We start from the raw sequence: 19,919 nt of genomic DNA, 5'->3' as shown, positions 1-19,919 counted from the left end.
TGTTGAAACACCCTTGCCAATCATCCAGAATCTTAATTTTATTTTCTCGCCATTCTCCAATCATGTCTCGTCATGTGTCGGATAGGTCCGTGTCGGGTGCCTGACGCTTATCTATATTCGGATTAAAGTATAATCTGATGCCCTGGCTTCTTGGATCATTCTTGGACGGAGCCAGAGACAGGCAAGATTGAGAAATCTCTCAAGAACTTCTGTAATTGTCCCGAATCGACCTTCCCGCAAGAGGAAATAACTCGATCAAGGGATTAAATGAATTCGGATCAACCTTACCGCAATAGACACTAGCGTATGTTAGCTCGTGACGCTTGTGTGGAATTTCAACCATTTCTCCGCAATCCGCTCAAAAAGGCACCAGCACCAGCACCAGCACTACCACCAGCGAAAAAGAAGAGATGAACCCTTTTTTTCCCTGGGTGCGATTTATTCTTATTCTTATTATTATTCTTATTATTATTATTGTAATTATTATTATCTTGCGCTTGTACCACATCACATACCACCTGCATACCACACGCACGCATACCATCCCATCCCATCCCATACGCATACCACCCTCACCCACCACCACCACCACCACCACCACTCCACTCTTTCTTTTTACCTCTCTCTCTTTCCCTCTGACCCTTTCCTTTCTCTTCCTCCCTCTCTTTTCCCATTCACCTCCGTCGGTCGTTGCTTTTTCCTTCCCACCCCCAATCTTTGAGAGTCCAGATTAACTCTATCTCGTCGTCCTTCCTTTATCGACGAGGATCAATTAAGACCAGACGGTCGACACGCTCGATAATTCCCATAAATCATTGGCTTGGTTTAATAATTATCCACAACACAGCCATTCTCTGCGACGGGAAATCAACAATTGAATTACATTCTTTTCACCAACCTTCAAACGCGATTGACTCCCATTACCTTCTTTTCGATCCCAATTCACATACCGTCCGTAGATAAATACCGAGTTGATTATTGCAATAGTCATACCAATATCCGACACGATCAACACGATAGTCCATCGGAGTGAAAGAATACTCTTGTCTCGAAATACTAATTGACGTCCATCCACCACCCAATCCAATCCATCCATACTCAGTCCACAAATTCTCAATTCGTCAAGATGAAGGGCCGTTCTCATCAACATGCACGTCATGCGAAGCGCGCCGAATTAAATCAGGAAGATATCATTGCAGCACCCATTGAGGTCAGGCAGCCAGATCCAGAACCAGCTTTACAAACAATTGTATCAGTGGTTTATGTAACAGCTGCACCAACCTTTAGCGGATCGATTGCAGGTTACTCAACGGTCGGACAAGAAGATGAAACAACATCGGCTGAAGAGACACACTCCTCAACTAAAACTACAGCCGCCAAGACAACTGCTACCTCTTCAAGTGAAAGTCACTCAACAACGGCTGCCTCCACCTTGAAAACTTCCGCTTCCAGCTCTTCCAGTTCTTCCGACCTTCCCAGTTCCCTCGTCGCGACAACTTCTGTAGGAAGTTCAGTTGCTCTTCTCGCAGCCACTGATAATGTGCCAACAAGTACGGCAGTCGCCTCTTCGACAACTGCTTCCTCTGCCAATGCTTCCTCCACGGCTGCAGCAGATTCATCGAGTTCCGGTATGAGTGCTGGTGGTAAAGCAGGATTGGTCGTTGGAATTTTATTACTACTTGGAGTTGGACTGGCTCTTCTCTTGTTCTTCTTTAAAAAGAAGAAGCAAGCGGCCAAGGCGGAACGTCTTGATGATGAGAAGTCTGCCATGGTTGCTTCATCAGCTCGACGCGCAGAAGCTACACGTGCAGAAATTCAACGCCAAGCAAGTCAACGTTCCAACCGAGGAGGAGCAGCCGCAGCAGCAGCCGCTCATCGTCTATCTCTCCGCCCTGTTACACAATTCCAGCCTTTTAACGAGAAAAATGGAGCCAGTCAAGCATCTCCTCAAATGGGTGGTATGTTAACACCAGTATCAAGTGCGCCTAGCTATCACTCGCAGCAACCTCAAGACCAGAACAGAGACAATCCATTTGGTAACCACGCTGAATCTATTGATACCCCTAATACCAACGGCCCACCTATTATAGAAGGTTTCAATGATGGAGGTGAAGTAATTGCTGCTTCTGCCGTTGTTGCTGCTGCTGCATCTGGTTCCAATGCCCAAGCTCCAGCTCCTGTTAAACCAGTTGGTTTAGCTCGCAGTGCTTCTAAAGCCGGCAATGGTCTCAAGATGGATTTCACTACTAAGACTAACACAGTTTTGAGCCCACCAAGTCCTTCTGGTTCTGAATTCAGTACTGCATCAGGTGCCACTCAAGCTCAATCTGTAACTGGCATGGCTATTGCTGCAGCTGGAGGTCCTCCTAATACTACTGTTCACCGAGTTCAACTTGATTTCGTTCCTTCCATGGATGATGAACTTGAATTGAAAGCTGGTCAATTGATTAGAATTTTGCATGAGTATGATGATGGATGGGTAAGTTGTTTCTATTGTTTTTTGTCTCTGAATCGCGCATCCTAATTGAACACAGGCTCTTTGCATTCGTCTCGATCGTTCTAAACAAGGTGTTGTTCCTCGAACTTGTCTCTCTACTCGTCCTGTCAAACCACGTCCTCAACAACCTGGTCCTCAGGGACCACCAGCTGGACCACCAAGACCAATGGGTCCAAACGGACAAGGCCCTCCTCGTGTTCCAAACAAGGATGGTCCACCTTATCCATCATCTCCAATGAGACCAAATGGACCTCCCAATGGACCTCCAAGACCCATGGGGCCAAATGGACAAGGACCTCCTCGTGGTCCTGGTATGATGCAAGGTCCCCCAAGATCTATGTCACCAGCTGGACCACCAAGACCAATGGGTCCAAACGGACAAGGACCTCCTCGTGGCCCTGGTATGATGCAAGGTCCTCCAAGATCTATGTCCCCAGCTGGTAACCGACCCATGACACCACAAGGTCAACGCCCAATGGTTCCTCCAAATCACCCAAATCAACAGAGACCAATGACACCTCAAGGTTCATCTGCTCCAAGACCAATGACTCCACAAGGTCAGGCAACTGAACAAACACCAGCCTCTCCACCGGCTCAGGTGACCGAACAACGACCAATCACTCCGCCAAATCATGAAGTGACTCAACCAAGTGAAGGACGTGCTCGAAGTGATTCGGATACCGATCCTATATCTAGACAACCAAGTCCTACATTGAATACTTCCGTGCCAACAATTAGTACTTCATCTCCTTCATCTCCACCATCTGTTCCAAATATCAGAAGTCCAGTGGAGAGAAAGCCTGTTCCAGGTCAAGCCATGTAATTTACATACCTATCAAACGAATATGGGTCGAATAGATTATCTATATCCCAGTATAGACTTCCTTCAAGTATAAAGATAGGGTCCTACAACGGCGCAATTGGGAATCGAATTGATCAGATAAAATTCGACATGAACAGAACGACGAATGTACACAAGTTTTTATTGGCGCATTTTCATCAAATCGTTTAGCAAAATTCAATATCTTCTTTCTTCATTTCTTTTGCACCAAGTTTGCAATTTTTTGTGGATGGTGTTTTTTTCTTTCTTTTTTTGACGTTGTTCTTTCGAAGGAGTTCAGAACCAATTTTAATACACTTATTACATGGGCTAATAACAGTAATGTGTATCTATGAACATTCTTCTTTTCTACGACGGACCTTTTTACTTTTGAGATACCTTTCTATTCTCGGAAACATATTATGTTGGGTGTGAGTTGAGACTTTCAGGGTTTAATGCTAGTCATTGATAGAAAGATTGATCAAGGGGAAGGAAAGAATAGGAAGCGAGATGGATTGGTGATAAACTTCAATTGGTCGGCATGAGACATTGAGCCAAGAAAGAGCTGTGCTTTGAATCGATTCGATGGTTTTTTTTATATCATCCTACCATTTGAATGGTTTGATTGATTAGGATTCATTTTGCTATTATTGAGCGGTAGTATTTTGGGATTGTTGATGAGGAAACTGCGGAAGGAGAATTATTGCCACGTCTGATATTCATTATTTGATTAATCTAGTTTTGAGACTAGATATTCATATATGAATATGTGGTGAATGAAGGGGAAGATAGGCTTGGGCTTGATTTGAGAAAGGGAGATATTTAGTAAACAGGTAGGGATAAGAATAAGAATAAGAATAAGAATAGGGAAAAAAAACAATTTTATAATGGTCTGAGGGTTTTTATGGGTTCTTGTGAGGTTATGTGATGTGTGATTATTTTGTGGGTTTAGGGATGGAGATTTGGTAGAATAGTAATGGGGAAGGGGAAGGGAAAGGGAAAGGGAAAGGGGGAGGGGGAGTTGAGAGGCGAGAATTGGAAAGAATCAAAATGTTGGTTAATATATCTAGGTAGGGTTGAGAGATGGAGAGTAATAAGAGAATGGATAGGGGCTTAAGTATTTGTTGCTGATGTAATGGAGTAGGAGAGGTTTGGAAAGTGAAGAGGGTGGATTGAAAGAATTGATTAGATGGGATGGGGTGGGATGGGATGGAATAGGGGATGGAGGATGGAAGGGAGAGGAGAGGGATGGATTTGGGATTTGGGATGGGTGATGGAGATTGTGTGTAAGTAGGGTGGGTGAATTAGCGAATTCTTGGGTTTTTGGGGGACGGAACAGTAGGTTTGAGGGCTTGAGAGGTTTAGGTAATTGGCGATGTTGGAGATTGGAGATTGGAAATTGGAGATTATCGTTTGTAGTTTTGTGGAGGTAGCGGGTTTGATGGTGATGATGATGGGGATTATGATGATGATGATGATGATGGTGGCGGTGGTGAAGGAATGACTGCGATGATAGTGGGAGTGGGAGTGGGAGTGGGAGTGACAATAGCGGATATTGAAAACGCAGATACAGATTTCGAGAACTTGAAGATGGGAGTTGAGGTGAGTTGGTCGGTCAGGCATACATTCACAAAGATAGGGCATTTGATTTTCTAGGGTTCGTGGCGGATTTCCTGGCGTGTGGTTTTATACTTGCTATTGATCGGAACGAGAAGGAGGAGACGAGAGTACGGTTTCGAAGATTGTCGATGGTGTAGTTTGAGATGAGATGAGATGAGATGAGATGAGATGAGATGATAAATTTGTATTCTATACCTTCCTAATTCGTTGAAGTTGAGAGGCGAAAGATAAATGGAGGAAGGATATTGAGGAGGGGTGGTGGTGGATGGGATTATAGTCTATATAATTTCATTTTTTTTTTTTTTTCCCTACAATAAATTCTTTATACATAACGGCTCAAAAGTGACGATTCTGTACTATGCGAAAAGTTGACACGGCTTGATGTTCACAAGTTGTTTATGGAATTATGTTGACAATCTTGATGATAGTGAGATCTTCAATCGTGACAGCGAAATTACCAAATTGCTGGGTTATTTCCTAGTAATAATAATGATAAAAATAATGATAATAATAATAATAATAGTGATTTTTAATGAGATATTCCAGAATTGGAAATGTGTAGATTACCCATGGTCTGGGAGGGGGACACATACAATCGGTGAAACTTTTCGCAAGAAGTGTGGATAAATGCTAGGTAGGTAGGTGTGGTTGAAGAACAACTGTTTTATAGATGTGGAATGCAAACTTTGTACCTCGCGTGCATTTCTCTCATTGCAATAGAATTGAACTTGGTTGATATCAAATGATCTTGTTTGTGCAATGAATCATGTTCATGGTTGACCAAAATCGCCCATCTCGACCATTTTCGCTCCTCTAGAATATTCAACGCGCATTTCATCACATGGATATAAAAGATACGAGTCTTCCTCTCCTGTCGATCTTCGACAGAATCAATAAATTCAGAATCAAACGCCCACAGGAGACTTTTTTTTTTTTTCTTTCTCCCAATCGTGAGGTTGATCAAAATTTTCCATTCCCAAATTACACAGCCCCCCCCCCCCCCCCCCCCCCCCCCTTCCCTCCCAAGAACTTTCTAGGACGCGGATTGAATCGCGTAGGATATTTGACAACACTTGAGAATCAAACGGCAGAAAAAAAATACACGCGACTAGAGAAAGAGAAAGAACAAACACAACAACAACAACAACAACAACAACAACAACAATAGCGTGATATGCAATAATAGTTACGTCAGGCGCGACGAGAAACCGACTCTCCATTTGTGTCTCAAGAGTCCAAGACATAAAATATCTCATCATCATCGAAACGTGCAACTAGCACCCCCGAGATTGCAAATTTTGTTCTCTGTACATACAACCACAGACAGAATACACTCGATTAGATAGATATCCACGAAGCGAGATGAACATCAACACACACGAGTAAGAAAATCTCTACTTCCCCAGGATTTGTAAATCCAAAGAAACCAAAAATAAAAACCAAAAAATAATATTCACAATTTACTTTTCTCCGGCCGAAAAGAATTTGCCTGGATTCATCGATTCATTTATTCCCCATTTCCCTCTCGCCAGATATGATTGTACAGTACAGTATAGTAGTCTGAGAACCCAGCACGACCCACTGCAATTACCGAGTTTCTCCACGGACCAGCCCACGCTCCTACGCAGCGCCCATTCCGCGCTAGGAAGTGGCTGGGGGGGGGGGGGAGGAGGATTTTTTTGAGCCGCAGAGTGGAGTTCTCCGATGGGCTAGTGCGTGCTAGGTGGAAGGTTTGAGGTGCGGATGCAATATTAATATGTTTGATATAGGGATTGGTATAGCTGACGGACGCTTGGGAGAGACGGAAAGTAAGACGGTATTATTATTATTATTAGATGGGTATATGAGATGTGCAACATTGGGTGTTTGGGAGGTCGGAGATCGCGATGGGGATGAGAGTGGACGGCGGAGATGGGGATGGTTGCTCGTGGGAAACGCTTATTGGAGGGGGATGTAGATTACGGTTGGAGATGGGGGGTTTATTATTATTAGGTAGGTATAATAGACGTGCAACAAAAGGTTGGAGGAACACGAGGAAGGGGAGGAAGTGGAGTCGTGGTGGAAGATGGATCGGGATTGTATCGAGGCCTGTGGTGCTTGTCGTGGAGGTGGTCGAGAGATGGTAATAGTTTTATTTCATCGGCATATTATTATTAGAAAGCTATATCAGATGTGCAACAAAATCTATTCTCAATCGTAAAGAAGGATGGAGGAAGTATGCGGAATATAGATCAAGGGAACTTGCGTTCGAGATAAAGTATACATGGCTTTCTGTGCGAGTGGTTAGACGTGCAAGTCGTGATGAAGAAACCCTTTTTCGAATAGACTTTGTGTGTGTCTAATCGTATGACGTATTGAAGGTTTTAATGAGGATCTAAAGATCTCTCTTTCAGAACGACGATTAGAAAGTTTGAAACACTGGGCTCACTATGTATATGTTATGATACTTTTCCAATATAGAGAGATTGTATTCAATCCCTTCATCCGGAATATCTTTGGGTTGAAGTTGAAAATTTCCCACCAAATCCAAGAGGAAGTAATAAGTTTTTTTTCGGCCCGTGCGCTTGAATAGTACTATGATAAGTTCCAGAAGTTCTTGCTCTCCCATGATTTGTCTCGGAACAACTCAGACAGCTTTCTTGCACGCTCTTCTAAATAAAGCTCACACAAAGCCACACAAAACCCAATGAACCATCCAAAAAGCCCTTGCCTGTCTATGTCACACTATGCTAAACCATTCCCTCGACCACGAGAAAGCGAAATGTTGCACATCTAATTTGTGATTCTAATAATATCACAGAAAATGAAACTCTCTGCCTGTTCTTCATCAAGATTTTCTGATGTCAAGAACTTTGCCTCGATCAGGAGTGACCGGTCTGTAGCCGCTTTCAACTATAAGGCAGACAGTATTAAAAGAGAAGTGGGGGCAAAAATACCTCGGCTCACTCGGCTATATCGCGGGAGTGGGGAAACGGAACGTTTCGAATGGATCAGAACAGATGATAGTGCGATCGGAGCTTTAGGTAGAGCTTTTATACGATTCCTGGGCTGGATATTCTTCGGTTTCAAAAGGAAGTCTATGGACCGAGGAAGCGGATGCAGAAGTGATTGGAACTGATCGTGCCTAATTGTAAAAGCTTGCACTCGGACTGTACTCGAGAATTGGAGACGCATATAGATGTGCCTCGCGGCTCTGGCAATACAGCTGCAAAGCGTGTTGGTCTCGATCTCTGGTTGCCAAATCAATCGTCGTATCTCGCTACGTCGAAGTAAAAGTTGGAAATGGAGAGGTGGAAAAACGCTCTTTCTTACAAATTCTGCATTTCTCTCGACTGCGTGCGGAGCCAATCTGCTTGTGGTATTCTAGTGATTGCTATAGACCATCAAGCGATAGTCTCTTGAGCTCTGTATCGATAATTGTTGGCCATGAAACGATAATCTCTTGAGCTCTGTATCGATACTTGCTGTCTGAATGTTTTTTGATCTCGAGTGCATGGCCATCAGTATATTTAGCTGGTCAGAATGTATGTCATGGTAGCCTCCATGAGCTTTCTGCCAGTGTTGAAGCTGAAAATTGGTACTACCAACAGCTTCAATTTATACACCGTCGGCTTGTATTCTGGCTATCACTTTAGCACGCCAGACTCTGAATTTTCAAATGCTCCCAAGTTCTGAAAGCAAGGTCTCAAGTCACGGGTATGTCCGAGAGTGAATATTTCATCAAGGTGTCCCTGGCGATCGTGTATTGTTGATCTTCGATTATCTCGAAATCTCGCACGGAGAATCTGATAGAGCATGTCGACGGAATTGAAAATGATGAAACTTCAGTCACGAGATGAGGAATTCAGAAAGGTAAGAAATGGAAAATGTACAACATGGGCAAGAATGATTTACCCCGCCTGCCGATAAGCGGATGTAGCTGCCGCTTAGTAGTTACGCACCCTTGCTATTTTCCAATCGACCAACCAGTGAATTGCCCGCACCCAGTCAACGGCGGTTACCTGCAGCTCACTGAGCCTTACCTATCTTTACCTTTACCTTGACCTTCTTATACTATCCACCATAGAAATACCGAGTCTCTCTATTCTATCTTATCCAAAGTCTACCATATTTCTCCGATATTTGATAGTTTCTTGTCTCTAAATTATCTCGCCAGTCGTCTGACATTCTCTTGACTCGATAATTGTTTCCATCTCTACGGTGGTGACATTTATCAAGGCGCGATGGAGGTGTTCGTGAGAAACGTGCCAGTTCAGACTGGAGAGCACGATTTTCGGAATTTTCTCAGACCGAGGGTCAATAGTCTCGCAATTCGTGCATTTCATTGTCATACTGCGCGAGGCAACAACTTTGCGAAAATCACCTTTCGGACGGCTACAGATGGGGAAAAGTTTCTGCGCAAGTTCGGGGAACGAAGACCAAACAATAGACAACGAAATCCAAGAGCTAGTCAGCCAAAGCTTATTTACCACAGTACGCCGATTTATTGTGAGAAGAGCAATCAGGTTGCTAATCCTTACTTGCTCCGGTGCTTGGAGAAAGAAGAGATAGACCGTGTCGAGACATCTTATCTTAAGCATGGCCCACCAATTGCTAACACTTCGTTTGAATGCTCTTCAATCATGTGTGGCAACTGGAATTATGTTGGAGAGACTTTGGTCTTCATGCCGGAGTTGATATGGCAAAGTAACATCATCGCTCATTTCAAGGAGAGAGCAATGATATTGATTCTGGGCAACGGATTAAGGATGGTAATTCGGTATGATACAATAGAACTTCTCACCACCGATGACGGCCATTACCCAGGAATTACTGCGACACTTCACCAATCTCCTCACTTTTTCAGATCTCCCCCCCAAGAAGATCTCCTATTGCAAATAACTTACATGTTGAGCAATGCGAACCTCAGAAACGGCAGCAGGCCTCAGCCAAGAAGATCTCGAGTCGCTGGTTTTGACGAGAGGCACAAGGAGATTGCGGGTAGCTCTCTTGTGTATCGCTGTACATTCAAAAATGTAAACGGATTCTCATCGGATATCGAGCAAAAAATAGAGTCATTGAAGAATGCTCGTGGGATTCCTCCAATGATTCATCATTCTGCTTCAATCATTAGTCCTAGAGAATCTCATATTATCGGACTCAGAAAACTTTATGAAGCTTTAGAGAGTTTCAATAACGAACTACCATTCCCATTGACATTTCAAATCCAAAAGCTAGCCCAAAACGGATACCTTTCTCCTCGTCAAATAATCGATCTTCTACCGACCTTCACATCAATTTTTGAAAGAACTACTCTTCCAATTTGCGTCACGGCGATGAGGAGGCTGGTTTTGCAGATCCCGTACCCTGGACCTAATGTCAAAGCGGAAGATTTCGACAAAAACGCCATCATTGAACTGCTTTTGGAAGTTGAGAAGGCTTCGACTCGAGAGGCTCTGTACGCCGAAGGATTTGGAGGCACAGCCTCTCAGAATACTGCTTTGATTCATCGGGTTACCATTACTCCTGCCGGGTTTTATCTAGATGGCCCTGAGCCTGAGAGTAATAATCGCATACTCCGTAAATATGCTGGTGCGCCTCATTATGCTTCTCACCTATCTTTTCTCTCCCATTTGATTTGGATCCCCTTTTTCGAATCCAAAAAGACTATTTTAGCGTGCTGATGACTGATTTTCTATCACTAGGCAACCATAGTAACTTTGTACGTGTGACCTTCTGCGATGAAGATGGCGATAGACTTCAATATGCATCAAATGCCTCTAACGACGAGATTTATGACGGAGTTTTCAGGAAGGTTCTGCAAGATGGCTTTTCAATCGGAAAACAGAAATATGAGTATCTAGGATCATCACATTCTTCTCTTCGTACACAATCTTGTTGGTTTGTGGCACCTTTCACGCAAAATGATATATATTATGATGCTCTGCACATCACTCAAGACTTAGGCCGGTTTGGAGATATTCGCTCTCCGGCCAAATGTGCAGCACGAATCGGACAGGCATTCTCTGATACACCAAACACTCTCACTCTTGATGAAACTGTCACAGTAGAAACAGTTGCTGACATCGAACGAAATGGCAGAGTCTTCAGCGATGGAGTGGGCACCATGTCGGAGAAATTGATGGAGAAGATATGGGATAGACTACCGGACAAATACCTTGTGAAGCCGACTTGTTTTCAAATTCGTTATCGAGGTTAGTCTGCACATCATTTGATTCTGTGATATAATTGTCATTTTTGAACCAAGCTTACCAATCATAACAGGCGCGAAAGGAATGATTTCTCTGGATAGCCGTCTCCCAGGCGTTCAATTACGACTCAGAGAATCTATGATTAAATTTGAAGGATCGACTTCGAATGATCTTGAAATATGCGGCGGTGCATACAAGCCCCTCCCTATGTATCTTAATCGACAATTCATTAAAATCCTGGAAGACTTAGGAGTGGAGCCCGAATACTTTATGAGGCTCCAAGCAAAGGAAGTTTCACGATTGAGAGAGATTACAGCCAGTGCATACAATGCATCGACATTTCTTCAAAGTAAAAGAGTCGGAGATGTTGTTCTTCTGCCACAACTTATTGAACACTGCTCTGCTTTAGATTTGGACTTCAGAAATGATTTGTTTTTACGGGATATTCTCGAAATGACAGTCTTGATTGAGCTTCGTACTTTGAAGCACAAGGCTAGAATACCCGTTGAGAGAGGTTATCATCTACATGGAATCATGGATGAAACTGGAATTCTGGAGGAAGGCGAAATTTATTGTTGTTGGATTGAGGATGGAAAGCGCACCACTCTAGTCGGATCGAACGTTGTTATCACTCGTGCTCCTGCACTCCATCCTGGAGACATTCAATTGGCGAATGCCGTGAATGTTCCAAGTGATTCTCCGTTGAATAGACTTTACAACTGCGTTTGTTTCAGTCAAAAAGGTGCTCGGGATCTACCAAGTCAGTTATCGGGTGGGGACTTAGATGGGGATCTCTACTATGTTATTTTTGATGAAGACATGAAATTGAAGAGGACTGTAAAGCCCGCGGACTACTCAAGATCGCTACCTCTAGACATCGGCCGCCCAGTCAAACAAGAAGACATGGCAGACTTTTTCTTGACTTTCATGAAGACGGACCAACTTGGTGTTATATCCAATAGACATCAAGTGTATGCAGACCAAGATGTGATGGGAACCGAGTGTTCCGATTGCCTTAAATTGGCGGAGCTTTGCTCTACTGCAGTTGATTATTCTAAAACAGGTATCCCGGTATGATATTCTTACATTAGATTTATGTGTTTTACTAACTTTTGGAACCTTCTAGCCTAAACTCAATGACCCAAGTGTACCCAGGCATAGTCTCTGGCGTCCAGATTTTATGGCACCAGGCCCTCATGTCAAAATCTCTCATCGGCCTGATGATCGTCTGGGATTCGCGGAAAAGTATATTCCAATTGAAGTAATGGACGAAGAGGACGAAGTCACGAATATCAAGTACTATGAGAGTAAAAAAGCTTGCGGGCAGCTTTACCGTGCAATTGATGAGCGAAAAGTCTTCGAGGATATTCAAAAGCTGAACGTTCAAGCTAACGATAGCCCTGATGTCATACAGCACATGTGGGAATTCGTTAAGTCTCGTTCCCAGGGCATTCAATGGCAACATTTGCGCAAAGATGCCCTAGAGATTCAGGAAATGTACGTTCTCACAAGTTTTAAAATAGTCCAGACTGTAGCCCGACAATGAGAGGCTTTAATTTTTGGATTCGTTTAGAGTATTTAAACGATTTGAGTGTTTGAACTTCTGTCGAGTTTCAAATTACCTCCGAAAATTAAAGCTTTACATTCAGTCCGTCAGTCTTTACTGTTGGGCATCCTAAATTTCCACGTTACCCCTTTCTTTCCTATGACCATTCCAACTAACAAAGACACAGTTACGACAACAACATGCTAGATATAATGCACCAGTATAGTGAGCATCCAACTCGCCCCATCAGCGAGCGCGAGGTATTTGTCGGCAACATTCTCGGAAAAGTTGGATCTGTGAGCAAAAAGCAAAGAGAGCTATGCATCAGCATGAAAGAGAAATACGACGAAACCGCGGTATTTATCATTAATTGTATCATCAAGGTCGATGATGAGTATTCGGAGGAGGCTCTCGAGAGAAGCATTGCTTGTTTTGCAGTTTCTTTAGATGATAGAAAGAGAAGAGGTGCTCGAGAAGAACCTCTAAAGAGCTTCAGATATTTAGCTGCGGGTGTGTGCTTGAGGGAAATGGAGAGAGTACCTGGTCTTCTTCCAAATAGTTGGCAGGGATAGGGTTAGCGATTTATTGTTCGTAAGAACTTGATACAGCAGTTTTCTTTGACAAGGATAAGTTGTTATTGCACCAGAATTCATCTGAATGGAGTGGCGGAGCGTGATGTGTTTCTAATTATCTGACGTTTTCCGGTCTTGTTCCCTTTTTCAATGGGTTCTGCTTAATTAAACCGTGTTAGCCTTTTATTTCGTGGTAAATTTTAGCGAGTGGGAGCTTCAGAACTAATCGAAAAATAAGTATATTCGATACATCATACCAATATCGCGAGTGACTTACACACAATTTGGCTACAGGCTAGATAGTGTATCCAATAATCCGAACTGCAGTCCAACGATCGAAAGCGTTGAGATATTCAAAAATTCTTGAATCCGGAAACCCACTTCGGATATCGAAATACACGTGGTTATTAAAGTGATTCGCAATAACAGATCAATTTAAATACCCGGATAATGGCGATCTCACAGTCTCAACCTCTCGACATTTGAAACTTGGGTGAGCGAGCATGCAGTCCGGATATCCTGAGAAACATTGACATAACAATACGTTTCAACAGTAAGCGGAATCTGAAATGAAAGAAATCAAAACACAATAGTAACAATTACCCCCCCTCCCCCCCCCCTCTCCATTGTTTCGTACGCAAGATTGATAGTTTCGAAGTAATCATTCATGATTTTCTATTCTCTTCTTCTTCTTGTTCTTCTTCTATTGTGTAGATTTCTAGAGATGTCGTAACGGTGGTGGTGGTATATAAATTTTTCATGTCCATTTTTTGTATTTTTTTTGGCTTCCCGAGCCTCTTTGCGCTTGATATATCGTATATTCCGCACCCACCCTCCTCCCCTACAGGCGCGGGTAAAGATTTGGGATTATCTATAGATGATGTAGTGCTGGTGATTCGTTGATGCGAGTACTGGCGTTTTTTGTTTGTTTGTACACGTTTGAGGATATGAGATTAGCTGCTTTGGCGCATGATAATTATTTCTTGGTAGGAGAATCTAATGGAACTGACTGATGGTATCATCTCGGTGGTGATTATGACATCGTTATAAGGGGTATAGTTTAATGTACTGTACTGTATTGTATCTATCTATTCTAGATTTAGAACCGCAAGAGATATATACAATACGCTCATGCGCTGAGGCGCACTCACGTGGATTTTTACTCGTGTCGCAACAGGAACTGTCCAACACAGCTTCTGAAATCTCATCCGCAAGAGTGCTGGCTATTAAGCACACCATGAGCTTCACACTAAGAAGGCATATCCAATGCTTTAAACGCAGCATACGTCTGAGCGACACTCACAAAAAAAGATGCCAGAGCAAGAAAGACAGTCAACAGTCCAAAAATGATGACTCCCATGAAAGTATAATAATTAAGCGCATCCCTAGAATCTCGCAGTAACTGTCGCAACCCGTGTGGTTTTTGATTATCCATATACTGTCTCAAATCTCTCACACGGTCTTCGAACATGCCGAAGTTAGAGTAGGCAATAGTACTTTTGTCTTGTTTTGCTTTAATAATTCCTAGGAGATTTTCCCATCGTGACTCGTAGTATGATTGCACTCTACCGGTCGCCGAATCGTCTTCTATCCATGGCATATGATATTCTTTGAGGGTTTGAATATCTATATGCATTGGATTTCGGTCCTCGTCAATAATGGTCTCGTACTCTTGCTTGAGCTTATCCCTAACCCGTAATTTGTTCTTGGAGTTCTCGCCTAGAGTTGTGATTGAGAATAGAATAGCCCATGTCTTTTCAATATCGGCTTTTAGCTCTTTTAAGACTGAAAGCTCTCGTGGCTTACGGTATATACTAGACCAACGGGCACTATCATACCATTAGTACGATGCCGGACAATGAGAGAGAACACAACTCACCAATCGTTTTGAAAAAGACTCAGCATCCCCCAGATGAATGGCCGCAGTCGTGCAACTTTCAAACATTTGTTTTGATGATTCAGGAGTAGATGTTCCTCAAAAATATCTGTCCAGACTATTCGAAGACCTCCGATTGTTTGCAAGGACCCAATGTTCAGATCGTCAATACGTCCAGAGTTTGTGGCTAGGCTTTCCAATCGCACTGGAACATCGGAAGATTTTGATACAGATAGGATTGATACCACAAGTTCTGGTCCTTGAAACGCAAGAATTTGTTCTAAATTAGCACCCCCGCAAGCTTCTCTCAATAAATCCTTAGGGGACCATAACATCTGACGGCTATTGAGACCCAGTTCCGATTTATTTTCCATCAAACAGTCATTAAATATATTCAGTGCTATTGCCACAAGGATTATATGAAAGCAATAGTCCTGCCTTATTTCTGTTTGTAACTGAATGCTATCAGGATTCGAGGGGATATCTTCGGGTTGGCGTAGTACTCCGCTCATGTAGCAGCGCTCGAGAATAGCCCCAATTGTTGAAGTAGCAGAATATCTCCTTTCAATCGACGACTGGATGATGCAAATTACAATCTTTACAAGAATTGCTGCTCGAGCATCTGGATCATCAGTCCCAATTTCGAGCAACCAAGGTACCATTTCTTTTTCGCACTCATTAAGTATTCTTTTCCAAAACCATCCTCTTCGCACCTTTTCTGTAGCAGTCACAGACCTTTGCCCATAACCAAAGAAGGTCCTAAAGTGGCTTTCCCAAATGGCCTCAAAATTTGCACAATTGAATCTATTAAATGGTTGACCGAGATGATCCAGGTGAATCACCTGGTCACGGTTCACTTCAATCTTACGAACTGGCCAAGGATTTGCGCAAGCCCGAGTTAAGAATTGATGCAGATACTCTGGGCGATTCAGTGGGCGCGGAACTTCCGATCGTGCTTCTGGGGATTGTTCATTAGCACCTACTTTCAACTCGGTTTAAGAGTGGGATTTCGAACGGTAAGATTGAAGCACAGGAAAGTCTTGGAGATTCGGAGGTGCGTTATACTCTAGGTCAATTTCACGAATGTTCGTTCTCATTCGACTTTCTTTCAGTACCTGGATTCCAAACTCTACTAGTTGCTGTAGCTTTGCGAGAGGAACCGTGACTAGCTCTTCGTCTTCAGGTTTGGGCATTTCTGTCTTATCACGTGTAGTAGACGAGTTCCTATCAATTTGGGGACTGGAACCTGTTGCAGGCAATCCATACATCGTGCTTCGATCATCTAAAACAATCATTAGTTTTTGTCACAAAAAGGAATCGTCGCCAAACATGCCTACCCATGTGTTAATCGATCGGCGAGATCCGCAGGCAATAGTATCGCTGTGTTCACGAAATCGAGCTACAGAACCATCTCGAGAAAACCGTTTTTGAGTAATTCCATCTTCAACCCCATAATTTTCGACATCTGTCCTTCCGAGATAAGATTGAGCTTGTGTAACTTCCGGATCTTCATCAATGGGATGATTCCGCTTTGTAACGTTGTACAATTCGTCCAACATTGTGGGGAGTGACAATATTGAAGTTTGAAGGAAATCCAGACGGCCGTTGACATCTGACAGGTGAAGAGAAACAAGATTTCAGCTGCCCAGCGATTGGGGTCCAGGTGAGTACCCATGTATAGCTATGTAAGCTTTCGTTGCATCCCAGGCTAGTGAGATCCTTGAACCGTTTCCATACTTCATGGTAATGAATCAATCAGGATCTTGCCCTTGTCGACTTTGCTCACGAACCATGACCATCAGTGATTCGCTTCAAACAGTACAATCAGAGAACGGCATGACCAAGAGAGCTGGGGACCAGAGGCTTTCTTGTTTGATGACCCATTCGCAAGCAATCTGAGTGTAGAGGGTTTTAAGAGGGATGAAGGGACCTCTGTAACAGTTGATTCTCTGATTCTAAACCAGCCCCTCAAATAGTAACTTACCCTAACAATATTTTGGAGCTTACACGCACATGCTTGGACCCACCCTGCGTCCCTTCAATGAGTTCAATTGGCTCACCATAAATGCCAGGCTAAACCCTTACTTCTCCACGCCGTCTAAATCGTGACGACCAAGATGATTTATCTTCATCATAACCAAGCTTCAAAGTTGTACGCGCCATGGTCGAAAAACAGTGCAGGTTAATATCATCTAGATGGACGTGAAACTCACACCTCAAACTTACTGGAGCAGAACCTTCAATGACCCTATCCTCGCAATCTCTACCTTAAAATCCGAGCTTGAAATCCAAAGCAAAGCCAAGTTTACCATTCCTCAATCACAATATCACAATCTCAAACCCGACCTCTCTTCTCATAAGCCATTTCAAAATACCCATTCACCTCACCTTCACCCACCCACTCACTCCCCTTCCATCCCATCTCCTTCCGCCCCGCCCCACCTCCCCCGCCCCTCCACCCCTCCCCCAATGAAACCACACCCTCGCCAAAACCGCCCCACTCCATCCACCCCAATCCCATTCCCATTCACTCACATCCCCCAAATCAAAAGCCAAACGCACCCAACATCAAAAACAGCAGAACTTCAGCCGCGACGGCTTGCAGTCCCAGTCTACATGTACGATCAAGACAGTCCGAAACTGCCTTGCGAAACCATACTCTATGCACTGTCCGATCGAAGTACCACAATGCGGGAGAAAGGCGAGATCTCACTCGGGGGAGGGGAGCGAGAAATTCTAACCGCTGCGCCACGAGGCGTGTGGAATGCTTATGCTGGAATGTCAGAGTTGGGGGTATATAAAGATGAGGAGAGGATGGGTGATGGGGTAGGGTAATGATTGGGTTGCCTGGTAGGGAATGGTTGTTGATGATGTAGATGAGGTTAGGGTGAGAGGAAATAGTATCATGCGCATGGTTTGAGGAGTATCTATAGATATCTGGGTAGTAATATGTATAGACTCGCCCATCACTTTACTGCTTTTTTGTCTGCATGTACTCGTCACTGACTACACTCAAGTGCTCCATCTCTTGAATTACCCATTTGCATCACATTACTTTCACATGAGCACAGCACAGCTTTTTTCAAACTTTATTTCGACACGCATCTAGTATCTCTTTTGCCACTTCTTATCACTGGAAAGCTTGTCTTCCGCTTAACCTCGCATTAAAATCGATGAATGAAATATTGCAGGATAATAGATTACTAGCTTTACCCAAGGAAGACCAAGCAAGTTCCTCATCATTCTCAGCCAAGAGTTTATTTACAGCTCTCACGCATCACATATTAGACACTTAGTAATCATTGCTATTGTTATTATATTACCCGCCAGTAGTTATTTGTTGAAGTACAGCTGGCTCTAAATCTATGCGAGTGTGGAGATCTTCGTCATGGAAGCAACTATAGCAAGAGAAAACTCTCCCAATCTGCATCTCCTGTTTTCCAGCGATACATCTCCCACCCCAATTTCAATAACAGTGTTAATGGGCAGAGTCGATGGATCGAGTGATAAACACAACCGACGATACACTTCAAGATACTAGTTGCCTTCAATAAAACTGATGTAACAGATACACGGTACCAATCCATTCCATCAAAAGTCCTCTAACTCATTCGTTCACCAAATTTGAATTCAGCCTTTTGAAGCATCGAGCCTTCTTCTCATAGCCAGGACCTCTTTGCATACCATGTCGACCCATGCATCAAACCTATTTCTCATTAGCATGCACACAGGCCGGATTTCAGAGTGATCTCATTAAAACGTAGGAATCATACTCAGAAATCCCATCTCCCCAATCAACTTTCTCGTAAACCCCTTTTTCCTCTTCTTCCTTAGCCGTCAATCCTGGTCCCCTCCCTACCTTTCTATCGGCCCTCTCTGTAGCTCCAACTCCCATAAACAAAGCCCGTGGTGTAATCCCCACACATCGTGCTACAAATTCTCTGAATTTTTGATCTGGCTCTATTTCCTCCATTGTACTAACACCACTTCTGAAACTATTACTTCTAGACCCAGCACCACCACCTTCCGTTCCAGATTTCCCAGATGTTTGATATCCAGGATTGATTTTGGTATTGGAAGATGAAAATGGATTGATGCTTGAATGGGGAGAAATGGGGACGAGACTTCTGGCAGGACGTCCTTCCATACGGAGATAGAATTCCTCGCGGGAAACGTCGCGGCCCATGGCTCGCACGGTTTGAGTGTGGAGGCGGGAGAGGATGTCGAGATCGCAGGCATGAGCACCAATGGCGCAGAAAGTTGTTGGATCTTGTATATATGATTAGCATGAAGCTCTGTTCCATGATAAAACTGTGAGGTGAGTCTGCAGAGAATGATTCCAGTATTTACTTACGGATGTTTGGCGGAAGAACTGGAGAAGGAGCTTCAGGTATTTGAGATACCTTTGGAGAAAAAGTATAAGAACTAGCACGACTTGCATTTCGTTTTTCGGAAGCAAAAGACATGGTTTCTGATTGCCAAGTATGAGTGTAATATAAGAAAAAGAATTTATGGGGAGACTCCTTTTGTATTCGAAATTATCTTTATCTTAGAACCTATCGAATACAGCAGATGTTGAGTACAGAAAGACATCAATTCATGTTGAGGAAAATTTTGATTTGACAAAGGGATAAATTACAAAAAATCTATGATAAGTGTAAGGCCCGAATGAAAAGATCAGGTAACAATCTATTCACTTTTTGCTTGTATGCTGATGAAGGTGAAGGTGAAGGTGAATAGGAAGTCAAGCAAACATCGAATTAAGTATCAATGTACGGAGAAACATACTGTATGGCA

The 19,919-nt window shown here is 43.3% G+C and overlaps 4 protein-coding genes across 4 annotated transcripts; 2 read left to right on the top strand and 2 right to left on the bottom strand.

Moving 5' to 3' along the window:
- The first annotated feature begins 365 nt into the window (after window positions 1-365).
- BCIN_07g01760 (hypothetical protein) lies at window positions 366-4,196 on the top strand. Its single transcript, XM_001545694.2, has 2 exons — window positions 366-2,479; window positions 2,535-4,196. Exons 1-2 carry the CDS (start codon window positions 1,127-1,129, stop codon window positions 3,318-3,320), a joined length of 2,139 nt encoding a protein of 712 aa, XP_001545744.2. The 5' UTR covers window positions 366-1,126; the 3' UTR covers window positions 3,321-4,196.
- A 4,782-nt stretch (window positions 4,197-8,978) lies between these two features.
- Window positions 8,979-13,465, top strand: BCIN_07g01750 (hypothetical protein). Its single transcript, XM_001545697.2, has 5 exons — window positions 8,979-10,508; window positions 10,622-11,131; window positions 11,202-12,199; window positions 12,255-12,625; window positions 12,862-13,465. The coding sequence occupies exons 1-5, from the start codon at window positions 9,161-9,163 to the stop codon at window positions 13,244-13,246; spliced, it is 3,612 nt and encodes a 1,203-aa protein (XP_001545747.2). The 5' UTR covers window positions 8,979-9,160; the 3' UTR covers window positions 13,247-13,465.
- Window positions 13,466-14,310: 845 nt separating this feature from the next.
- On the bottom strand, window positions 14,311-17,055 carry BCIN_07g01740 (hypothetical protein). Its single transcript, XM_024693883.1, has 4 exons — window positions 16,460-17,055; window positions 16,138-16,404; window positions 15,126-16,080; window positions 14,311-15,075 (listed from the first exon to the last, which is right to left on the bottom strand). The coding sequence occupies exons 1-4, from the start codon at window positions 16,461-16,463 to the stop codon at window positions 14,496-14,498; spliced, it is 1,806 nt and encodes a 601-aa protein (XP_024549672.1). The 5' UTR covers window positions 16,464-17,055; the 3' UTR covers window positions 14,311-14,495.
- A 1,370-nt stretch (window positions 17,056-18,425) lies between these two features.
- On the bottom strand, window positions 18,426-19,879 carry BCIN_07g01730 (hypothetical protein). Its single transcript, XM_001545700.2, has 3 exons — window positions 19,477-19,879; window positions 18,896-19,391; window positions 18,426-18,828 (listed from the first exon to the last, which is right to left on the bottom strand). The coding sequence occupies exons 1-3, from the start codon at window positions 19,586-19,588 to the stop codon at window positions 18,753-18,755; spliced, it is 684 nt and encodes a 227-aa protein (XP_001545750.1). The 5' UTR covers window positions 19,589-19,879; the 3' UTR covers window positions 18,426-18,752.
- Window positions 19,880-19,919: the final 40 nt, after the last annotated feature.

This window comes from Botrytis cinerea, chromosome 7 (assembly GCF_000143535.2).
Source record: "Botrytis cinerea B05.10 chromosome 7, complete sequence".
Taxonomy (NCBI): domain Eukaryota; kingdom Fungi; phylum Ascomycota; class Leotiomycetes; order Helotiales; family Sclerotiniaceae; genus Botrytis; species Botrytis cinerea.
Note: the sequence above shows the minus strand (reverse complement) of the source record. Positions and strands in the feature narration are given on the sequence as shown.

What these genes read in the sequence shown, in the direction of transcription:
- BCIN_07g01730 (XM_001545700.2), bottom strand. Translation starts at nt 19,588, where the DNA reads ATGTCTTTTGCTTCCGAAAAACGAAATGCAAGTCGTGCTAGTTCTTAT. An exon ending in AGTTCTTCCGCCAAACATCC is followed by an intron (nt 19,392 to 19,476) that starts GTAAGTAAATAC and finishes CATATATACAAG; the next exon opens with ATCCAACAACTTTCTGCGCC. An exon ending in TGGGGAGATGGGATTTCTGA is followed by an intron (nt 18,829 to 18,895) that starts GTATGATTCCTA and finishes AATGAGAAATAG; the next exon opens with GTTTGATGCATGGGTCGACA.
- BCIN_07g01760 (XM_001545694.2), top strand. Translation starts at nt 1,127, where the DNA reads ATGAAGGGCCGTTCTCATCAACATGCACGTCATGCGAAGCGCGCCGAA. An exon ending in ATGAGTATGATGATGGATGG is followed by an intron (nt 2,480 to 2,534) that starts GTAAGTTGTTTC and finishes AATTGAACACAG; the next exon opens with GCTCTTTGCATTCGTCTCGA.
- BCIN_07g01750 (XM_001545697.2), top strand. Translation starts at nt 9,161, where the DNA reads ATGGAGGTGTTCGTGAGAAACGTGCCAGTTCAGACTGGAGAGCACGAT. An exon ending in CATACTCCGTAAATATGCTG is followed by an intron (nt 10,509 to 10,621) that starts GTGCGCCTCATT and finishes TTCTATCACTAG; the next exon opens with GCAACCATAGTAACTTTGTA. An exon ending in TTTTCAAATTCGTTATCGAG is followed by an intron (nt 11,132 to 11,201) that starts GTTAGTCTGCAC and finishes CAATCATAACAG; the next exon opens with GCGCGAAAGGAATGATTTCT.
- BCIN_07g01740 (XM_024693883.1), bottom strand. An exon ending in TCCTGTGCTTCAATCTTACC is followed by an intron (nt 16,081 to 16,137) that starts GTTCGAAATCCC and finishes AACAATCCCCAG; the next exon opens with AAGCACGATCGGAAGTTCCG. An exon ending in AGTCTTTTTCAAAACGATTG is followed by an intron (nt 15,076 to 15,125) that starts GTGAGTTGTGTT and finishes ATGGTATGATAG; the next exon opens with TGCCCGTTGGTCTAGTATAT.